At 49.4% G+C, this 17,705-nt stretch overlaps 1 protein-coding gene across 1 annotated transcript in view; it reads right to left on the bottom strand.

The window, feature by feature from the left end:
• Positions 1–3,067: 3,067 nt before the first annotated feature.
• The window catches only part of MTARC1 (mitochondrial amidoxime reducing component 1), a 26,238-nt gene continuing 11,600 nt past the window's right edge, over positions 3,068–17,705 (bottom strand). Inside the window, exons 4-7 of the mRNA XM_004699921.2 lie at positions 16,472–16,612; positions 9,193–9,254; positions 9,023–9,094; positions 3,068–3,403 (exon numbers count right to left, since the gene is read on the bottom strand). Coding sequence (XP_004699978.1) covers positions 3,277–3,403; positions 9,023–9,094; positions 9,193–9,254; positions 16,472–16,612 — 402 coding nt within the window. The 3' untranslated portion in view covers positions 3,068–3,276. The remainder of the gene's footprint in view (positions 3,404–9,022; positions 9,095–9,192; positions 9,255–16,471; positions 16,613–17,705) is intronic.

Here is a 17,705-nt window from a genome sequence, read left to right as displayed (position 1 = left end):
TATATATATATTCCCCTCCCTGAGTGAGCTCCAACCTCCAGTCTTCCAGTGAGCATCTAAGAGTGTTAGCCATTCGAACCATCCGTGGACTCCCTGGTGTACATGAGCTGTAGCTTCAATCCCCTGGTTTTGAGCTTCTAACCTTGTCTGTGAGGTAGCTATGAAAGCAAGGCTTTCAGGCAGCCATTCGAGAGCCTTTCCTCCACAGTCGTGCGCAAGCTCGGCCGTCTGGGCTGTGTTTCCCCACGGCGTTTGCAGCATAGAACTGCCACCCAGAATGAAGCATCCAACAGAGGTTGATATTTTGACCTGACCCAGAATGTCAATCACACGCTGCTCTAACGAGACCTTAAACCAGGGTCTGTGATCACCTAAATCCTTGACCCTGTATTTCAAGTGAAATGGTGTGCAAATGTTCAGTATCCAAAATAAACGGGACATCAGCCTGCCTTTTGGCATTAACCAACTCATTAAATATAAAATAAACACAAGTAAATGGCTTTTAAATCTCACGGACAGAAAGCTTGGCAACTACTCCAAGACTCTAGAGGTCATTGGAAACTCCGCCTTCAAGCAGGAATCCTCCTCGCGCTTCGAAGGTCAGAGGGATCCCTGTGATGGTGTCATACTGCCCTCTTTTGTCGGAGGGTGGTTCTGCAATGCCAGCTTCCCGCAGGGGCTGGCCACTGAGAACAAGGGTTGTATTAGTCTGTCACATAGATTGTGCGCTGGGGAAGCTGCTGTTACTGCTTATAAAACCGAAGTCCAAACTCACTGCCATTGAGTCAAGTCTTTTGGGTTTTCAGAACTGTACATCTTTTACGGGAGGAGAGAGCCTCTCCTTTCTCCCACGCAATAGTTGGTAGTTTCAAATTGTTGGTCTTGAAATACCTAAGTCACTATGCCACCATGGTTCCCTTTCCCTGCTGACAAGGAAGTAGATGTTTGGGGCTCAGACAGTCGGCTTGCCGCTGACCACAAATATCTAGGAAAAGCCAGGAAACAAAAATTGGCCAATTTCTCTGACGTGGATCATCAATAGCCATGCGCAATCGTAAAAAATCAAACAGTGCCACCTTAGGCAAATCTGCTGCAAAACGTCTCTTGAATGTCCTAAAATGCAAGGAGGTCACTGCGCTGTCTGAGGTGTGTCCAAACCGCTTCCAGGGTCCAGGAAACCCGATGAAACCATTCCCCTTTCAAAGTCTGACTTCCTGCACCTACTCAACATGGTGTCCACTTATTTTCAGCTTCTGAAAGATTTAGTCCACTCCCAATGCAGTAAAACCGTTTCAGTGAGAGATATACTTCATCTTAAGTTAGAATTCCATCAGCAGACCAGTGAGATGTTTTCTCAATGAATTTACATACTTTCTTTACACCTTTTAGAGATTTTTAGTGATTCAGCTCAAATCATGAAATGGCATTTTGTTCCTTCATCCAGAGACTTAAGAATGTTTCCACCCAGATTTTAGGTGCGCCATGCCATCCTGGTTGACGAGTCCCGCAAGGAGCTGGAACGTTCTGTGACAGCACCGTTGCTATCCTGAGCACTTTTAGGAAACAATCGCCGGAGGCCGAGAAAGGACGAGCACCTGCAGGGCCGGCTCCCTCCTTCAAAAGCATTCCCAGGATCCAAGGGAACCAGCAACAGGTTGCCAACGAGTCCACTCGATTCAGGTGCGCCCCAGGGTTTCCAAGGAGTGATTTTTCCGAAGTAGCCCTCCAGGCCTTTGTTTCTCAGGTGTCTCTGACCCTCCAGGATGTCACTCAGGTGGTACCTGAGTGCATGAACCCTTTGCACCACCCAGGGACTCCTCTTTTCAGGTTAGAAAAGAGAAACACTCACACACACGGGCATTTTTTCCCCCAATCTTTTTTTTAATTATTATTAAATCATTTGATTGGGGGCTCGTACAACTCTTATTACAATCCATCCATCCATCCATTGTGTCAAGCGCATTTGTACATTTGTTGCCATCATCATTCTCAAAACATTTGCTTTCTACTTGAGCCCTTGATATCAGTTCCTCATTTTCTTCCTCCCAGCTCCTTTCTCCCTCGTGAACCCTGGATAATTTATAAATTTTTATTTTGTCATATCTTACACTGCCCGATGTCTCCATTCACCCACTTTTCTGTTGTCCATCCCCCAGGAAGGAGGTTATATGCAGATCCCTGCAATCGGTTCCCCCTTTCCCTAGCATGAGCTGCACTGTAATTCAACACCACTAGGTGGCATCTTCTCTTCTCAGGGATAGTTGGTTTTGCTCCTGGTCAGAAGGGAAGGAGAGGTTCGCAGCTCATCCACTCCTCTAAAGAGTTACATTCTCGGAAATCCGCAGTAGCCGTTCTACCCTGTCCTATAGGGCCCCGATGAGTCTAAATCAGTGCAATGGCTGTGAATGTTTTGAGTTTGTTTGTTTTCTTAATTAAGAAAGGCACCATATAGTCCCTAGAAAACACCACGCAGCATCTCAGACAACAGCAAGTCACTTTCTCTTGCTGGTGCCCTCACTGGCTCATGAGTATTTAGAAAGCTTGTGAATCGCCAGGGAATGCAGTGGATGTTTTCCTTCAAAGCCAGGGGGCTGTGCTTGTCTTATTTTCCACACGGACCCTGTGGGAGAGTGGCAGCAACGCTGCCCTTGATGGAGCACTGATTCTCGACCCTGCCATCTCTGCCGTCCTAAGCTAGTGAGCTACGAGGATCCATCAAGTCCTGATGGAAAATGTCTGAGAAGCCATCGTTCCAGACCCAAGGGGAGCTATGAAAAATGGACATCTTAAGTGTTTTCTGTCAAGTTCTTTAAGCTCCTTTAAAAGCTACCAGAGGGGCTTGACAAGAGACCGTGAATAATGAAACGGCCTTCCGGCCCTGTGATTTCACTGGCATGGGAGGAATGAAGCATTCTAGAACATTCTTCTGGTCTTCCCTTCCTCTCTCCCTCTTTCTCTCCTCTTCTTTTTCTCCCCGGGTGGTAACGAAGCAATGGAGACGAGTGTTCTGGGGAGGTGAGTGGAGAGGAAGAAGCAGAACTATGTCACAATCATAGTTTAACGAAGGTTTTCAGAATCCTGTCTTGTTGCTTGGGTGACTTGTTGAAGTCGCTAGGTTATCAAGATTGTGTGCATTGGGATACGGGAAGCGGGGAGACACAAAATCTCAGATCTGAAGGAAATGCCGAGGGGCAGTCCTGGGGCACTGAAGGCCCAGTGTGGTCATCTTTCAGGACATTTTCTAAAAGCATCTGCTTCCCCAAGATGTAGTGTTCGTTACTGGCCCAGCAGGTACACCGGGTCTCCTACTTTGATGATCCCAGGGTTTTCGAGAACAAAATACTGCCCAAAGAGAGGTGATTTCCCATATAACTCTTTTTCAGAAGGGTCACACAGGCGGTAGCTGCAATTAGAAAATAAGGGAATACAATTAGAGACCATGAGTCACAGCCAAACGGTGTTCAAACTGCGTATGGTTTCCCCTTGGCTGAGTCCCCCCACCCCCCCACACCCACACCCACACACATCATTGCTCAGCTCTGGATCAGTGCCACCAGTAGAGTCCAGGAGAACCTTACACCTGGCGTTGCACAGGGAGCAGCCTGCCTGGTGCACAAACTGCAGAAGTCTAACCACGAGCATTGGCAGCATCCTCTGTCTAGGTCAGTTTGCCCTTTCTTTTCTGTACAAATTAGGAGAGTTTCCTAAGTTGTCACTGTTGAGTCAGTTCTAGATTATAGCGACACGGGTGTCCGTGGAACCATGGCTGGGCTTCCAGGCTCTTCTTCTAGGCTCCTCTGGGTGGACTTGAGCCGCCAAACCTTCAATTAGCAGCCAGGGGTGCTATCTGTTCATACCACCCAGGAACGCCATGAAGAGGTGGCCCAAACATTTTAAACTCAAATTAACAACCCATTCAAGAAGAAAGAAAATGTTTAGAAACTGATGATGGTAGCAATTGTAAAATTACACTCGATCAAACTGAATTATGGGTGGTTATAATATCTGTAAAAGCTCCTGATAAAAGGATTAATCATTTTAAAAAATGAATGATGATCACTCAATGATCCTGGTGTGCCAGAGTCAAACGGGACTCCAGAGGGTTTTCTCCACTGGTATCTTTTTGGAAACATACCGCCAGGTCTTTCTCCTGCGGCACCACTGCCTATTAGTTACTCGTATATTTATTTATATCCTGCACCATCCTTCGCCCTCCACTCCTCCATGTCTCTCGTGTTTTCTTCTCGTCACTTGAGCTTGGAGTTCTGGAGCAATCCTTTACACTTCATCCCTCATTTCTCATGACTGAGCCACTGCCATCGTGTCGATGCCGACGCCTAGCAGCACTTCCCCTGTGGGGTCCTGAGACTACAGCCCTTGCTGGGAGTAGAACCCTCCATCTTTCTGCTGTGGTTCGCTGGTGGTTCCCTATTGCTGGCCTTGAGGTTAACCGCCCATTCATCACCCACTACGCCACCAGAGCTCCTCTTTCACAAACAGTAGGTGCGAAATCCTCTAGGTTGTTCTTGCAGAGGTTTTGCATTGATATGCTTGGCCCCAAGCCCACGGTCAAGTCTTGTTTCAACCATGCTCAGGCTATTGTAATCATTCCCTACCTGGTCTCTGGCCCTCGCTCTCGCCCTTTTACTTAATTCTGTTCGGGCCTTATCGCTCAGAGGCTCAGAAGCTTGCATTGGCTCCCCAGTGCCCAAAAACCAACAATCCAATTCTTCAGCTTGGTGGGCAAGGCTCTGTACCTGGCCCCAACCAATTTGTCCAAGCCTGTCACCCTCTACTCCTTAATTGAACACACACAGCACTTTGTGACAACCCCCAGAGTCCTGCCACCTGGCTTTGCAGCTGGCTTTGTGGGTTCTCGGCAGCACCTGTAGGGCATGCCCCTCTGACTTTCTGAGCATTCCGATCCTACTTTGTCCTCAAATCCCACCAGAGATGCCATGCCACCCCCTCCTCAATATCTTGTCCCCTCACATGTCTTATTCCGAAGGGTCAGGGTGCTCATCTTATCTCTTCTCAGATGGCAGCTACTGGAGGGCAGGAACTGCCCCTGACCCCTTGGTACTGCTCACACGCAATGCCAGGCCTCATAGGTCACCAATGACCCATGAGGGATTGTGAGGGGGTAGAACTCCATTTCACCAGCAGTGTGGCTATCTTGTGAAGGCAGAAGGTGTGCAAGCCTACTATGCATGCCCCAAAGCAGATGTGTGTGCCCGCACAGCAAGAGCCACCTCCTCCAGCGAAGACGTCTCTTTCTGTTTCTCATCACACTTTTGCAAACACATGGAGCCCCAAGATTGCTTTCATTCGACCTTGCTTTAAAAATAGGAAAGCAGAGATCGCCAATAGCTGAATTCCAAAGTTGCTCTCCAAATCAGAAACCCTAACAGAGACTACGTAATCCACTGCCATCAACTCAATTCTGACTCACAGTGACCCTGTAGGACAGGGCTGAACCTCCCTGAGGATTTCAGAGACTAAATCGTTAACTGGAATAGGAAGCCTGGTCTTTTCCCCAGTGCTGCCTCTCCAGGGTTGTGGAAAAACCAAATGAGATCACTCATGGCCTCTCGTGGGAATAAAGAGTTATTACAAAACATCAAGCACGGATCACCAGACTGAAAACAGACAGTATTGCCTGATACAAGGAAGGATCTTCTGTGACTTTTGTCCAGTCTATATATTTCTGTGGATATTCATCAATTCCACACTCACTGAGAAGTTCAATACTCTGTGCATATTCTCTTGTAATGAATAAAAGACATACACAAACCCAGTTCTGAGACCTTGGGGTAAGAATTAAAGAAAGAGCCCTGAGAGAGCGCCAAGGAGAAGTGCTGATCCAGCCATCATAGAGCCCAGCCCATGGAGCGGCTGGTGGGCTTGAACTGCTGATCTTGTGGTTAGCATCCCCAAGTGTAGCCCACCACACAACCACCAGACCTGTTTCCTTTGTAGTGTTTTACAATTTCACTAGCATCATGCATGTGTCTGGAGCCCTGGCGGTGCAGTGGGTTATATGCATGGGGTTGCTAATCACAAAGTCAGCAGTTCAAAACCACCAGCCGCTCCTTAGAAGAAAGATGAGGCTTTCTATTTCCATAAAGAGTTACAGTCTCAGAAACCCATAGGGGAAGTTCTACCCTGCCCTATAGTGTCCCTATGAGTCAGAATCTTCCTGATGACAGAAAGTGTGTGTTTTTAAAAATTAATCCCAGGAAGGACATACAAGGTCTGGTATAAATCCCAAACCAAAGCAAGCCTCTGCTACGGATCCCAAGTCACAGCAACCCTCTAGGACAGAGTGGCACTGCTCACTAGGGTTATCAAGGTTTTACTGGAGCAGGAAACCTCACCTTTCTCCCATGGAGTGACTGGTGGGTTCAAACTGCCAGCCTTTTGCTTAGCAGCTCAACCAATTACTTCATCAGGGCTCAGTCCAGCATAAAAGGCCTACGGCAAATTGTTCTTCTTGTCAACAATATTCACACCTCCACCCAAATTTTTTATTGACCATCTAAAGGAATTTCTACAGAGACCACTCCTGCTCCTAGCCCCACTTCACGAATTACAGCAGAACTGTGCTCTGGAGGGTTTTCAGAGGCTGATTTTCAGGAATTAGATGGCCAGGCCTTTCCTCTGAGGCTCGTTTAAACCTTCCAGGTAGCAGCTGAGCACAGCAACTGTTTACAGAGCCTAGGGACTCCACTGAGTATCAGCAACTGTTTACAGAGCCCAGGGACTCCACTGAGTAGCTACAAAGCAAATTTCCTCTCATTTCTCTATTGGGAGCCATACGTTAAAGCCCCAGTGTGAGATTCCACCAGTCCCGAGACTGCCAGGATCCCTGAGGCAGCCACTCTCCCTTAAGAAAGAGAAGAGCAATCACATCACCCTGTTCTCCTGTTAGCAGACAGACCCCACTGGATGCTGCTGTGAGTCTCTGGCAATGGCTCATGATTCCTTCCCCTGTACCTAGAGGAGCGAGATGTAGGCCATTAATTTAGCCCTGCTAGCCACTCTTCCTTAGGCCATGTGTTACAACCCTGGACCCTCTGCCTGTGCCCACGATCCCATTTTGCAGGGTGTTCTCTGCTACAGGATTAGGGTGGGAGGTAGCTTTAGACGCTGCTAGAGGGTGTGACTGACGTCACCACCCTTTGCTTCCTTGGAGGTCTGGTCTGCTAAAAGACGAAACCCAGCCTCCATCAGAGCCGTTCCTCTGCATACAAGGGCCGTTTCAGACAGAGAGAGAAAGCCCAGGGCCATCAGAAGAGCACGTTCCAGATCTGTCTGAAGGGGCGGAGGCCGAGACCAGAGGCACCAGAGACTGTGGCACGTGGACTATAGGCCAGAGCAAGAGGAGCAGCACCGAGACTGTGGGACTGTGAGCCTGAGAGGCAGGTGGCTTCCTGGTCCACGGAGGCAGAGGCCAAGGCATCACATGGCTGAGAGACTGAGGAACAGACAAAGACTTGGCTGCTGCTTGAGGAGGTGATGCTGTGGATTAATGACTGCGTCCTTACTGTTTCCTGATTGGTAACTTGCTAACTCCCCAAATAAATCCCCTTAATCATGAGTATTGCCTGTGAGTTCTGTGTGGCCATTGCAACTGACCATGGACCCCAGCATAGATACAGAGTGGGGTGGGAGACATGGGTAGCATCACAATAGGTAAAAGAGGGTGGACCATGGAGGCATGCCTGGACCCTGGCTGGTGGCAGTGGGCCAGAGGAGGTCAGTTAGGGCCACTTCCCCCATGCAGTTCACTGCACAGAGGCTCAGCAATGCCAGGCTTACTACTTTTCCACTCATTGCTTTGCCTTGCTGCACTGTGTGTGACAGTGCACGCAGCGAGATCTTACTGCTGACAGCATGAATTCCAGGAGACCAGCAGGCAACCAGGAGCGGACAGACAGACAGAAAGCTGCAGGCAGGACACCGTGAGGCTCCCAGCAAGTGCCCAGGAGCAGGGAGGGCATTGTTGACACTGCTGTTTGCTTGTCTCTCATGATTTATGGAAAGAGGCTGGGCATCCAGGGCCCGAGCTCTGCCCACCTGTCTTGGGGAGAACATAAATTGCAGCCTCTATGGCAGTGTAAATCTTAGGCAGAGAGATACAAGAAGATACCTCGGCTGGCTGGACTGCCTGACTGCCTAGTGGGTCAGTCAAAGCAATGGGGCTGGGACTGCGGGGCTGCCCAGAACCTGCAGAAGATCAGGTGCCCGCTACCTTCCTCCTGTCTGACTCCAGGCTGGGGGCCAATAAGCCTCCTTCTTTAAACACAGGCTCCCAAATGGAGGAGGAACTAAAAGCCTGGGGGAATCACCCCAATGTCAGGGCGGCTCTGAGCAGCCCACCTCTGTAAGCACACCCACTTGCTCCAGCCAGAGCCAGAGGAAGCCAGGCCGCCAGCACCACTGCAGGGCCAGGAGGGGGGTGGGGGGGGCGGCTGGAGCTCCCAGCGGTCACGGCAATAACTGCTCAGACTAGCCAAAGCATGGGCACCACCAGCGAATGGATAAACAAACTGTGGTGTGTACACAGAGCTGCCCAGATGGGCAAATAGTGAATCAACTGCTAATGGAAAGATTGCTGGGTCAAGTCACCCCCAAGAAGTGCCCCGGAGCTGGGGGAGGCCTTCAACAAGATAGTTGCAGCCGCTTAAGTGGAGAGCAAATGTTTTGAGAATGATGAGGGCAACGAATGTACAAAGGCGCTTTACACAATTGATGTATGGATGGATTGTGATAAGAGTTGTATGAGCCCCTAATGAAGGGATTAAAAAGAAGGGGGAAAAAGATAGTTGCAGCCGTGGGCTCCAACACAGCCATGGCAGTGTGGATGGTGAGGACAATGACAGATTGGGTTGCTAACCACAAGGCCTTGTCCATTGCAGCCCCCGTGGAATGTTTTCACAGTTTTGCTCATGTGAGCGGATTGCTGCAGCCGCCCTCGGCACAGAGACAGCAGCGTGAGAGCCCCCCTGCCCAGCTGTACCTCTTCAGGGTCTCCAGCGGCTCCTTGCTGTCCATGACTCCTGTGTCAGGGTCCACGGTGGTTAGAATGCACCTAGGCACACACATACAGAGCATCACACAGGGTGGTGGGCACTGACTTGGCCCACCCCCACCCCCACCCCTGCCCTTGCAGGGACTGAGGAGGCTTACCTAGTACAGGCCATCACCCTTTTCAGCTCCACGTCCCCCACCTGAAGCTCATTCCAAGAATCCTAAGGGACAAAGCACACGAGGACATCAGGACCGCCCCGCATATGCATAAGGAACGTACTGCCCCACAGCTGTCAAGCCCTGTTTACTGGTCGCTATCCTGGAGGGCAGAGCGGATCTCCAGGGTTTCCAGGCTGCAAGCCGGATGAGAGCAGACTGCCTCATCTTTCCCCCTGCAGAGTAGTGGGTGGGTTTGAACCAGAGACTTTGGGGTTTGTCAGATTAGCCCTTAACCGCTGTAAGTGAACCCTCGCCACTTCGTGCTTCTACTTCCGCAGCTTCACTCTATCGCAGTTTTTGCGTAACTGCACCCACTGCCTACACCCGCTCCTTCAGAGGAAAAAGATGGCGACCCACCTGTAGAGTACATCCCTTAAGTCATTTCATAGGCTATTGATTACAGTATTTGTAAGAACTATGTATAATAATACTGGATGTGAAATATGTAATACTGTAAATAGATGCCATAAATAATATAATAAATAATAAATGATCATTGTAACGTCCAAAATGTTTTACTGTATTTTCCCTTTTTCGTTTAATAAATTGGGTAATATGAGTGTAATGGTGACTAAAGGGTGTTTTTTCATGTCCTCTATGCTCTAACTACGAAAATATTTGATTTACAAATAAGGAATCCTACTTCGCGGAATTTCATTTATCACGGTAGGGTCTAGAACCGATTAACCGCGATAAACGAGGGTTCACTGTACACGTCGTGTCTGCATGTGAGCTGACACCTAGTGGCACCACCACGATGCAAAGCGGCAGATCTTTCCTTTGGCCCTGAGAGGCGGGTGGAGGCCCATTCTCCCACAGGTGCCCTCTCTGTCTCAGAGGCTCCGGTGCTCCCGCCTCAGACAGCTGCTGCTTCTCCTCTTTCTTAAAAAAGGTGCTTGAAACTCACCTCCCCCCTCAGGAAGAAAACTCATGGCCGGCTCAGGGGAACCTCCTGTGTGCCAGAGTAGAATGGTGACCGTATGATCTTAGTGGCTGGCTTTGGGAAAGCAGTTTTCCAGGCCTTTCTTCTGAGGCTCCTTGGGATGAACTCTGACTGCCAAATGCTCGATTCATGGTAGCCAAATGCACTACCCAGGGGAGCTCCCCTTCAGGAAGTACTCCCCCCTCCCTTAATCCCATCTGACTCCTGGGTTGGGGAGGAGGAGGAGGATGCTGTTTAGACAGAGGGGGTTACACTGATCCCCTTTGTAGGTCCCTAGCCCAGCTGGCACAGTGGTGACAAGTTGGGTTGCTAAACACAAGGTCAGCAGTTCCAAACCACCAGCTACTCCAAGGGAAAGAGACGAGGCATCCTACTCCTAGAAAGATGGACAGTGTTGGGAACCCCCAGAGGCAGTTCTACTCTGTCCTCCAGGGTCTCTATGAACCAGAATTGACTGGGTGGCCTTGAGAACAGTGGGTGATGGGAGAGAGCTGAGGCAGCCGGCTTCCACAAAGCTGGAAACCTTAGAAACCCCTTGGGCAGTTCTATTCCTCAGGGCCACCGTGTGTCAGAACGGACTCCAGGGCAGAGGGCTCTTGTTAAACGGATCAGGTCGTCTACGTTATCTCCTATGCCTACCTGGGGTCTCCCAGCCCAACAGAGCACATAGGTACCTGAGAGCAGGGACTGGTACCTCCTATTTCTTCGGGCTCCATTAGAGCAGAGAGGAAGTCCCTGGCTGTGAACCAGAAAGCTGTGGTTCGAAACCATATGGAAACGCCTCAGCAGGAAGGCCTGGCTACCTCCTTCCAAAAGATCATGACCATGGAACAGCCTGCCCGGCAGTGCCGGAAGCACGCCAGGGAAGGGTGCCGGTGTCCCAGGCAGCTCCACGGACCATGGGCAGTGGTTGGCTTGGATTCTCTTTCAGTCCAGTCACTCCTCCGGCCTTCGTCTGGGGGCTCCGTGGGCTGCTGGTTCACTGGAACAAATCCCCCGCGCCCCTCAAACCCAGCGGGGGAGACAAGGCATGCACGTGAAGGTCAATTTCCTTTTGTAAAACTGCAGAGATCTGGGGGGAAACCATGATAAGGAAGCACACCGTGTGCCCCTCCCTTCCCCCCAGGGCTGTTCAGAATGGATGGAAACCTTCGCAGAGCTGAGCCTTCAAGGGCGGGGATTTGGGGAGGAGGGTAAGGGGCTGGCAGGCAGAGGGCTTAAATTTAAAAGCCAGACACACCTGGGCCTTCCTCCTTGCTGCCGAAGGGCTGCAGGGAAAGTAGCTGTGAATTAAAATCAGTCAAGCGAAGAGACTGTCACACTCCGAATTTTGATTGTGGCCGTGTGCACTATTTTCGAAATAGGTAGTGCAGATTTTTTTTTTTTTTTTTTTTTGTATTCATAAAATGAGCCTCTTCATTAAGCAGGACAACTCAGAAAAAAAGCCCTTTGGAGCCGCCCTCGCTTGTGCAGTGTGCATCTCTCCACCGGAGGGCGCGTTGGTCAGCAAAGGTCAAAACAACTCCAACAGGGGACCAAACTCACTGCCACCCCGTGGGTTCCCACTCAGCCACACTCTGCAAGACCGTCCCTCCTTACAGGAGTAGAAAGCCTTCTCAATTCCCCTGAGGTTGGCAGCCTCACGGGAACCCACTATGCCACCGGGGTTCCCTTGTTCACGGCAGCAGCAGCACATGGATTCTGCCTCCTGCTGAACCCATGTGGGTCAGAGGAAAACTGAGTCCGCAAGGCTTTCAGTGGCTGATGTGTTTGGAAGTAGATTGCCAGACCTTTCTTCCAAGGTACCTTGTGTGGGCTGGATCTGTCAACCTTTCCGTTCACCCTCAAGCTCCCTTAACCCTATGCACTATAAAAGCATCCAGTGGTAGAAAAGGAGAGACATGAGAGTGAATTTGGGTTAGGGAATTAGTTGGACAAACATTTCCACAGCCCCTACTATGAGCCATGGAAAGTGTCGAGGAGGGAGACACAAGAAGTGTCCCATCTGAAAGAAGTCATCGATTTGGTGGTCGCAGAAGCCCTGGGGGTGGAGTGAGTTATTCATTGGGCTGCTCACCAGAAAGTCAGCAGCTGGAAGCCCCCAATAGCTCTATGGGGTCCCCCATAGAGGTGGGGTGAGGCTGTCTGCTTCCATCATGATCTACGGCTTTGGAGGCCCTGGGGCGCATCCCTGTCCTGTGAGGTCCCCATGAGTTGGAATGGACTTGGTGGCAGAGACTGGGTTGATGGGCATTTGGAAGTACGGAGACAGTTCGATTGAAAACACATGATGGGCCTCGAACTTCATTAAACACCAAAGGGACCTGAAGAGGTCTACCTATCAGACAACAGATTCACAGTGGGACCAAGTATTCAGAAGGAGAGAGACGGAGTTCTGTTGAACACACGTGATGGGTCCTGAATGGCATTAAACACCACAGAGGAGCCTCTGAAGTCTTCAGTCCGACATGAGGAATTCCCACCAGGGCAAGTCAGGGGTGGGAGACGCACATGGGAGCACCGGGCAGCTTAGAGAAGGACAGACAGATGCTCTCTGGACTTCACAGAGGATGCAGCTTCTAAAGAAGATTGGATTTCAAATGAGCGGCCCGGAGCAAGGCTCTTGGAGAATATCAGGAGGTGGGAGAGTGTTCTAGGCCAGTGTACTGGGTGCCAGTCTCTGGGTGGCACAAGCCATTTGCCCCCAACTACTAACTCAAAGGTTGGTGGTGGAGCCTCACCCTAGCACCAGAGTGGCAGGAAAGGCCTGGCGATCTCTTCCCACAGAGATTACAACCGAGAAGACCCTGGGCGCACAGTTCAACTTTAACACACACGAGGCATTTCTGGGAGTTGGAGTCAAGTGGACAACAGGTGTGGTTTGCGTGCTTGGATTTTGCACTGGGAATGAAGGCTGGATACACAAGCCATCCCGAGGGTATGAATGGGCTTGAATATGAGAATGAGAAGGTGGGATTTTTTTTGAGAAATGGGAGCCATCAATAGTTGGAGGAAGGCAGGGACATTGATGACTCCACACAAAATTTTGGAGTGAAAGCGATCACCCCAGAGCTTCAGCAGGGAATGGGAAGAGCTGGAGGAGTGGTCTAGCAGGTGTGCAAGGCACAGGTGGGTGCCAGGCAGATGAGCCAGCTAGGACAGCGGGGAGGGGGCAGCTGGCATGGCTGGGCAGCAGGAGCAGGGGTGGGAAGCATGGTAGGGATGAGGCCATGTCGGGCCTTGTAAACCATCGCAAGGGCTCTGGGTTGTTGTTGACACTGGGTGGAAATCCACTAGAAGGTGTGGAGAAGGGTGACATGATGTGCCTGTCCACAGGCTTATTCTGAACAGGTGGGCGGGGGGTAGGCCAAGGGTGGAGACTGGGAGGCCAGTTAAGAGGCTACTGAAACAACCCAGCTGGGAGATGGTGTGAGTTGGCCTAAGGAGGCAGTTAATGCAGATGGGAAGAGAGGCCAGCTTCTAGAATAGCGGTTCTCAACCTGTGGGTCGTGACCCCTTTGGGGGTCAAACGGCCCTTTCCCAGGGGTTGCCCGATTCATAACAGTAGCAAAATGACAGTTATGAAGTAGCAACAAAAATAATTTTATGGTGGGAGGGGGTCACCATAACATGAGGAGCTGTATTAAAAGATCACGGCGTTAGGAAGGTTGAGCACCATTGCTCTAGAAGCTATCAGGCAGAGCACCAAGACTAGCAGGTTGCTTATGGGTGGAAAGTTCGAGAAGGAGAGGAAGGAGTGTGGTTCTAAGTCTGATCACTTGGTACTCAGAGCTGCCCCATCCTGAGATGGAGAGACTGGGAGGAACAGGCTTGGGGAAGAGAGTCGGTCCTCAATTTGAGACACACTCTAGTTGAGATTATACATTGAGGGGGAGCTATGGAACGGGTGCTGGCAGAGTTCTGGGGTAAAGCTATGGATTAGGGGAGCCCAGTGTATAGAAAGAGTCCCTGAGAGGTATGAATGGGTAATGTGCTAACTGAAAGGTTAATGATTTGGTTCTCTCTAGAGGCATCACAGAAGAAAGACCCGGAATGTTGTTCTCTGTTGCACATGCTTCTAGGGAGGGGGACAGCTTGGCTCTGGTTGGGGCTGGCCCTGTCGCTCAATCTTCTTAGGCAGTCCTCCTCATGGTTACCTTGCCTTTGAGGTTTAGTGTGCTGTGGTGTCACCCATATTTCTATTGTTGGTCACCTTTGGGGGGAGGGGCTGTTATACATCAATCATTGTGATCAGTTCCCCATTCCCCCTCCCCTCCTGGTATCGCCCTCCCGCCACATTCCTCTACCCTCATAATCGCTACTGGATTCCCTGTGCTGTAAGCTCTTATCTGTACCAATGTACATGCTCTAGCCTGATCAGGTCTAGCCTGATTTGTAAAGTAGAACTAGGGTCATGATGGTGGGGTGGGGGTGGGATCATTAAAGAACTAGAGGAATGTTGTTTGTTTCATCGGTGCTATACTGCAGCCTGGCTGGCTCATCCCTTCCTTGTGACCCTTCTGTGAGAGGATGTCCAATTAAGACTTTCATATCTTTAACATATCTTTTAAAATCCAATATGAGATAAAGGGACAAAGGCATTCAACTGTGTAGATCATATCAGAGGTGGCATTGAACTGGGAATTTCAGAGCACTTCGTTGTGCTCATGCAGAACCTGAACATGGGTCATTAGAACAGAAGAAAAGGATATGAGTTGTGCAAAAGTAGAAAAGGTATTTGTCAGAGTTGTATCTTTTCATTTGATGTACTCGGTCTTTATGCTGAGAAATAAATAAGCTGGGCTATATGGGGACGAACACACATCAGGATTAAGGCAAGGCTGATTGACAACCAGTGATATGTAGATGACACAATCTTGCCAGACCAAACTGAAGAACACTTAAAGCACTTACTGAGGAAGTTCAAAGACCTTCTATATAAATTATACTTGACCCTGAAAAAAAACATTCTCACAGCTGCACTGTGATAGTTAAGTTTTGTTGTGCCAAGTTGGCTGGGTCAAGATTCTAAGTAGTTTGGCAGTAATCTCCCATAATGTGACCCAACAAAATGAGATCTACTGTTAGCAGCCAGTCATTTGAAAGAAGATTAGGGTGGAATACAACCTGGTCACAGCTCCAATGCAATTGAAAGGAAGTGTCCTCAGAAGGGTGGCCTACTTCCTATATCAGTGGGCACTGTGGGAAAGCTTGTTTGATTTTTGCTGGGTCTGGATCTTACATTTGACTCATCAAACTGTTTCTTTGGCCTTGAACCAATGCCCCACTCCCTGTTCATCTCAGGAACACCAGCAGCCTGTCCTCTGACCTGCAGACCTTGGATTCACTCACCTTGCTAGTCACAAACCTGACCTGCTACTCTTGGATTCACCTGTCTCTGGAGCCACCACCTGTGGTCTTGGGTATATCAACCCCCATCAACCTCCTGAATACTTTAGTCAGGAGAAACCTCTAGCTTCACATGTGATCCATGGCCTCGGGGCCTGCCTGAATTCTGACCGGCCCGCTTCTACAAATGCGTGAGTCACACATGTATCTCTATACACATGTATATCCATATAAACATATATAAGCATCCTGGTTTTGCTTCTCTAGAGAACCCAGCATAAGATATGAACCAATAAGTAAATCAGGATAAGTCTTGGGGTGGGGGTGGGCAGGGGGGATAGATTCTCAATAACTACATTCTACTTGGATCAATTACCAATGTCTACAGAAGCAGCAATCAAGAAATCAAGCAATGTATTGCATGGGGCAAATTTACTACAAAGGACCTCTTTTTAACTATTACTTTGATGACTCAGGGGCATCTGACACAGCCATGGTATTTTTAGTCACTTGGTATGTATAAGTAAACTGGACAATAAAAATGGAAAACAGAAGAATTGATATATTAGAAATGTGGAGCTAACAAAGACTATCAAATACCCTGTTGGCTTCAGGAAGAATAAACATTTGGTTTTGTAAGAAATACAACCAGAATGTTCCTCACAAGTGAGGTTAAGGAGACTTTGACTCTCTTACTTTGGACTTGTTTAAAACCACCACCACCATAGACAAGGACATCTTATTTGGTAAGTGGGGGGCCATTGAAAATGAGAAAACCCCTCCGTAGCTACAAGCGTGGGCTGACCTAAAGCAATGGTCACGCAAATGACACAGGGCCAGGCCATGTTTTCTTCTCACGGACACCCCGAGCCGAGTGCACAACCACAGCAAGAAGAGCAGGCAAGGGCAACTCGTGTGTGGAATTACCTCTTCATAGACGCCACAGCCTGAAATGACAATATTGGGCCTGAAGCTGGTCGCTTTAACTTTCTTCTCCAGTCTGGAGTTGAGATCCGCCAAGGACGCCTCGGAGAGGATCAAGAATGGGCTGGCATCAGGGTAAGCAACCTGATCAAGAAATAAAACGTGTTGTCACAGACGGCGCACAAATGAGCACCGCAAACGCTACCTGTGTCTGGTACTTGTAAACCTGCCCTCTCACTATCCCTTTCTAAGTGCTTCTCTGGTTCTTTTTTTTTTTTTTTAAATAAGAAAGCCACCCTGGTTTAGAGCCTCAAGTCCTCTGGCAAATCGTAGGGAGTGCATGGAGGGAGTGGGGGCGGGAGTTAATGGAGAAGACAGCCTGGGAATCTTGTAGCTTCCACCAAGCACAGTGTGCCCTTGGGGAATCCAGGTCCTTTTCCTAAGCCCATGCCTTCTCAATGCTTCCTAAGATGCCTGGACTTGACCTCATTATATTTGATAAAGACCAAAGCCATTAGTGTCCGTGAAGTCTGACTCATCGCTGCCCTTTAGGGCAGAGCAGAAATGCCCTTAAAGTCGCCTCGGTTGCCAGCTTCATAGAAGAAGACTTCCACATCTTTCTCCTGAGGAGTGGCTGCTGGGTTCAGGTCTGATGAGTACGTAACCACTGCGCCACCAGGGCTCCTTACATATGTGACAGGAAAAAACAAAACCACTCACTCATGGCCACCAAGTCAATCCCGGCTCAGTGACCCCACAGGACAGGATCGAACTGCCCTGTGGATGTCTGAGAGTCTAACTCTTTGCAGGAGTAGAAAGCTCATCTTTCTCCGGAAGAGGAGATAACACTTTCAAACTGTTGACCTGTGGTTAGCAGCCCAAAGCCTCACCCGCCACACCACTTCTCACTGCCACTGAGTTAATTCTGACTCACAGCAGCCCTGTAGAACAGGGGAGAACTGCCCCTGTGCATTTCAGAGACTGTAACTCTTTGCAGGAATAGAAAGCCTCATCTTTTTTTTTTTTAACATTTTATTAGGGGCTCATACAACTGTTATCCCAATCCATACACCTATCAATTGTGTAAAGCGCATTTGTACATCATTCTCAAAACATTTTCTCTCCATTTAAACCCCCGATGTTAGGTCCTCATTTTTCCCCTCCCTCCCTGCTCCCCCCTCCCACATGAGCCCTTGATAGTTTATAAATGGCTATTTTGTCATATCTTGCCCTGTCC

The sequence above is a fragment of the Echinops telfairi genome, unplaced genomic scaffold (genome assembly GCF_000313985.2).
Source record: "Echinops telfairi isolate 266 unplaced genomic scaffold, ASM31398v2 ScPeMD7_7424;HRSCAF=8462, whole genome shotgun sequence".
Lineage (NCBI taxonomy): Eukaryota > Metazoa > Chordata > Mammalia > Afrosoricida > Tenrecidae > Echinops > Echinops telfairi.
Note: the sequence above shows the minus strand (reverse complement) of the source record. Positions and strands in the feature narration are given on the sequence as shown.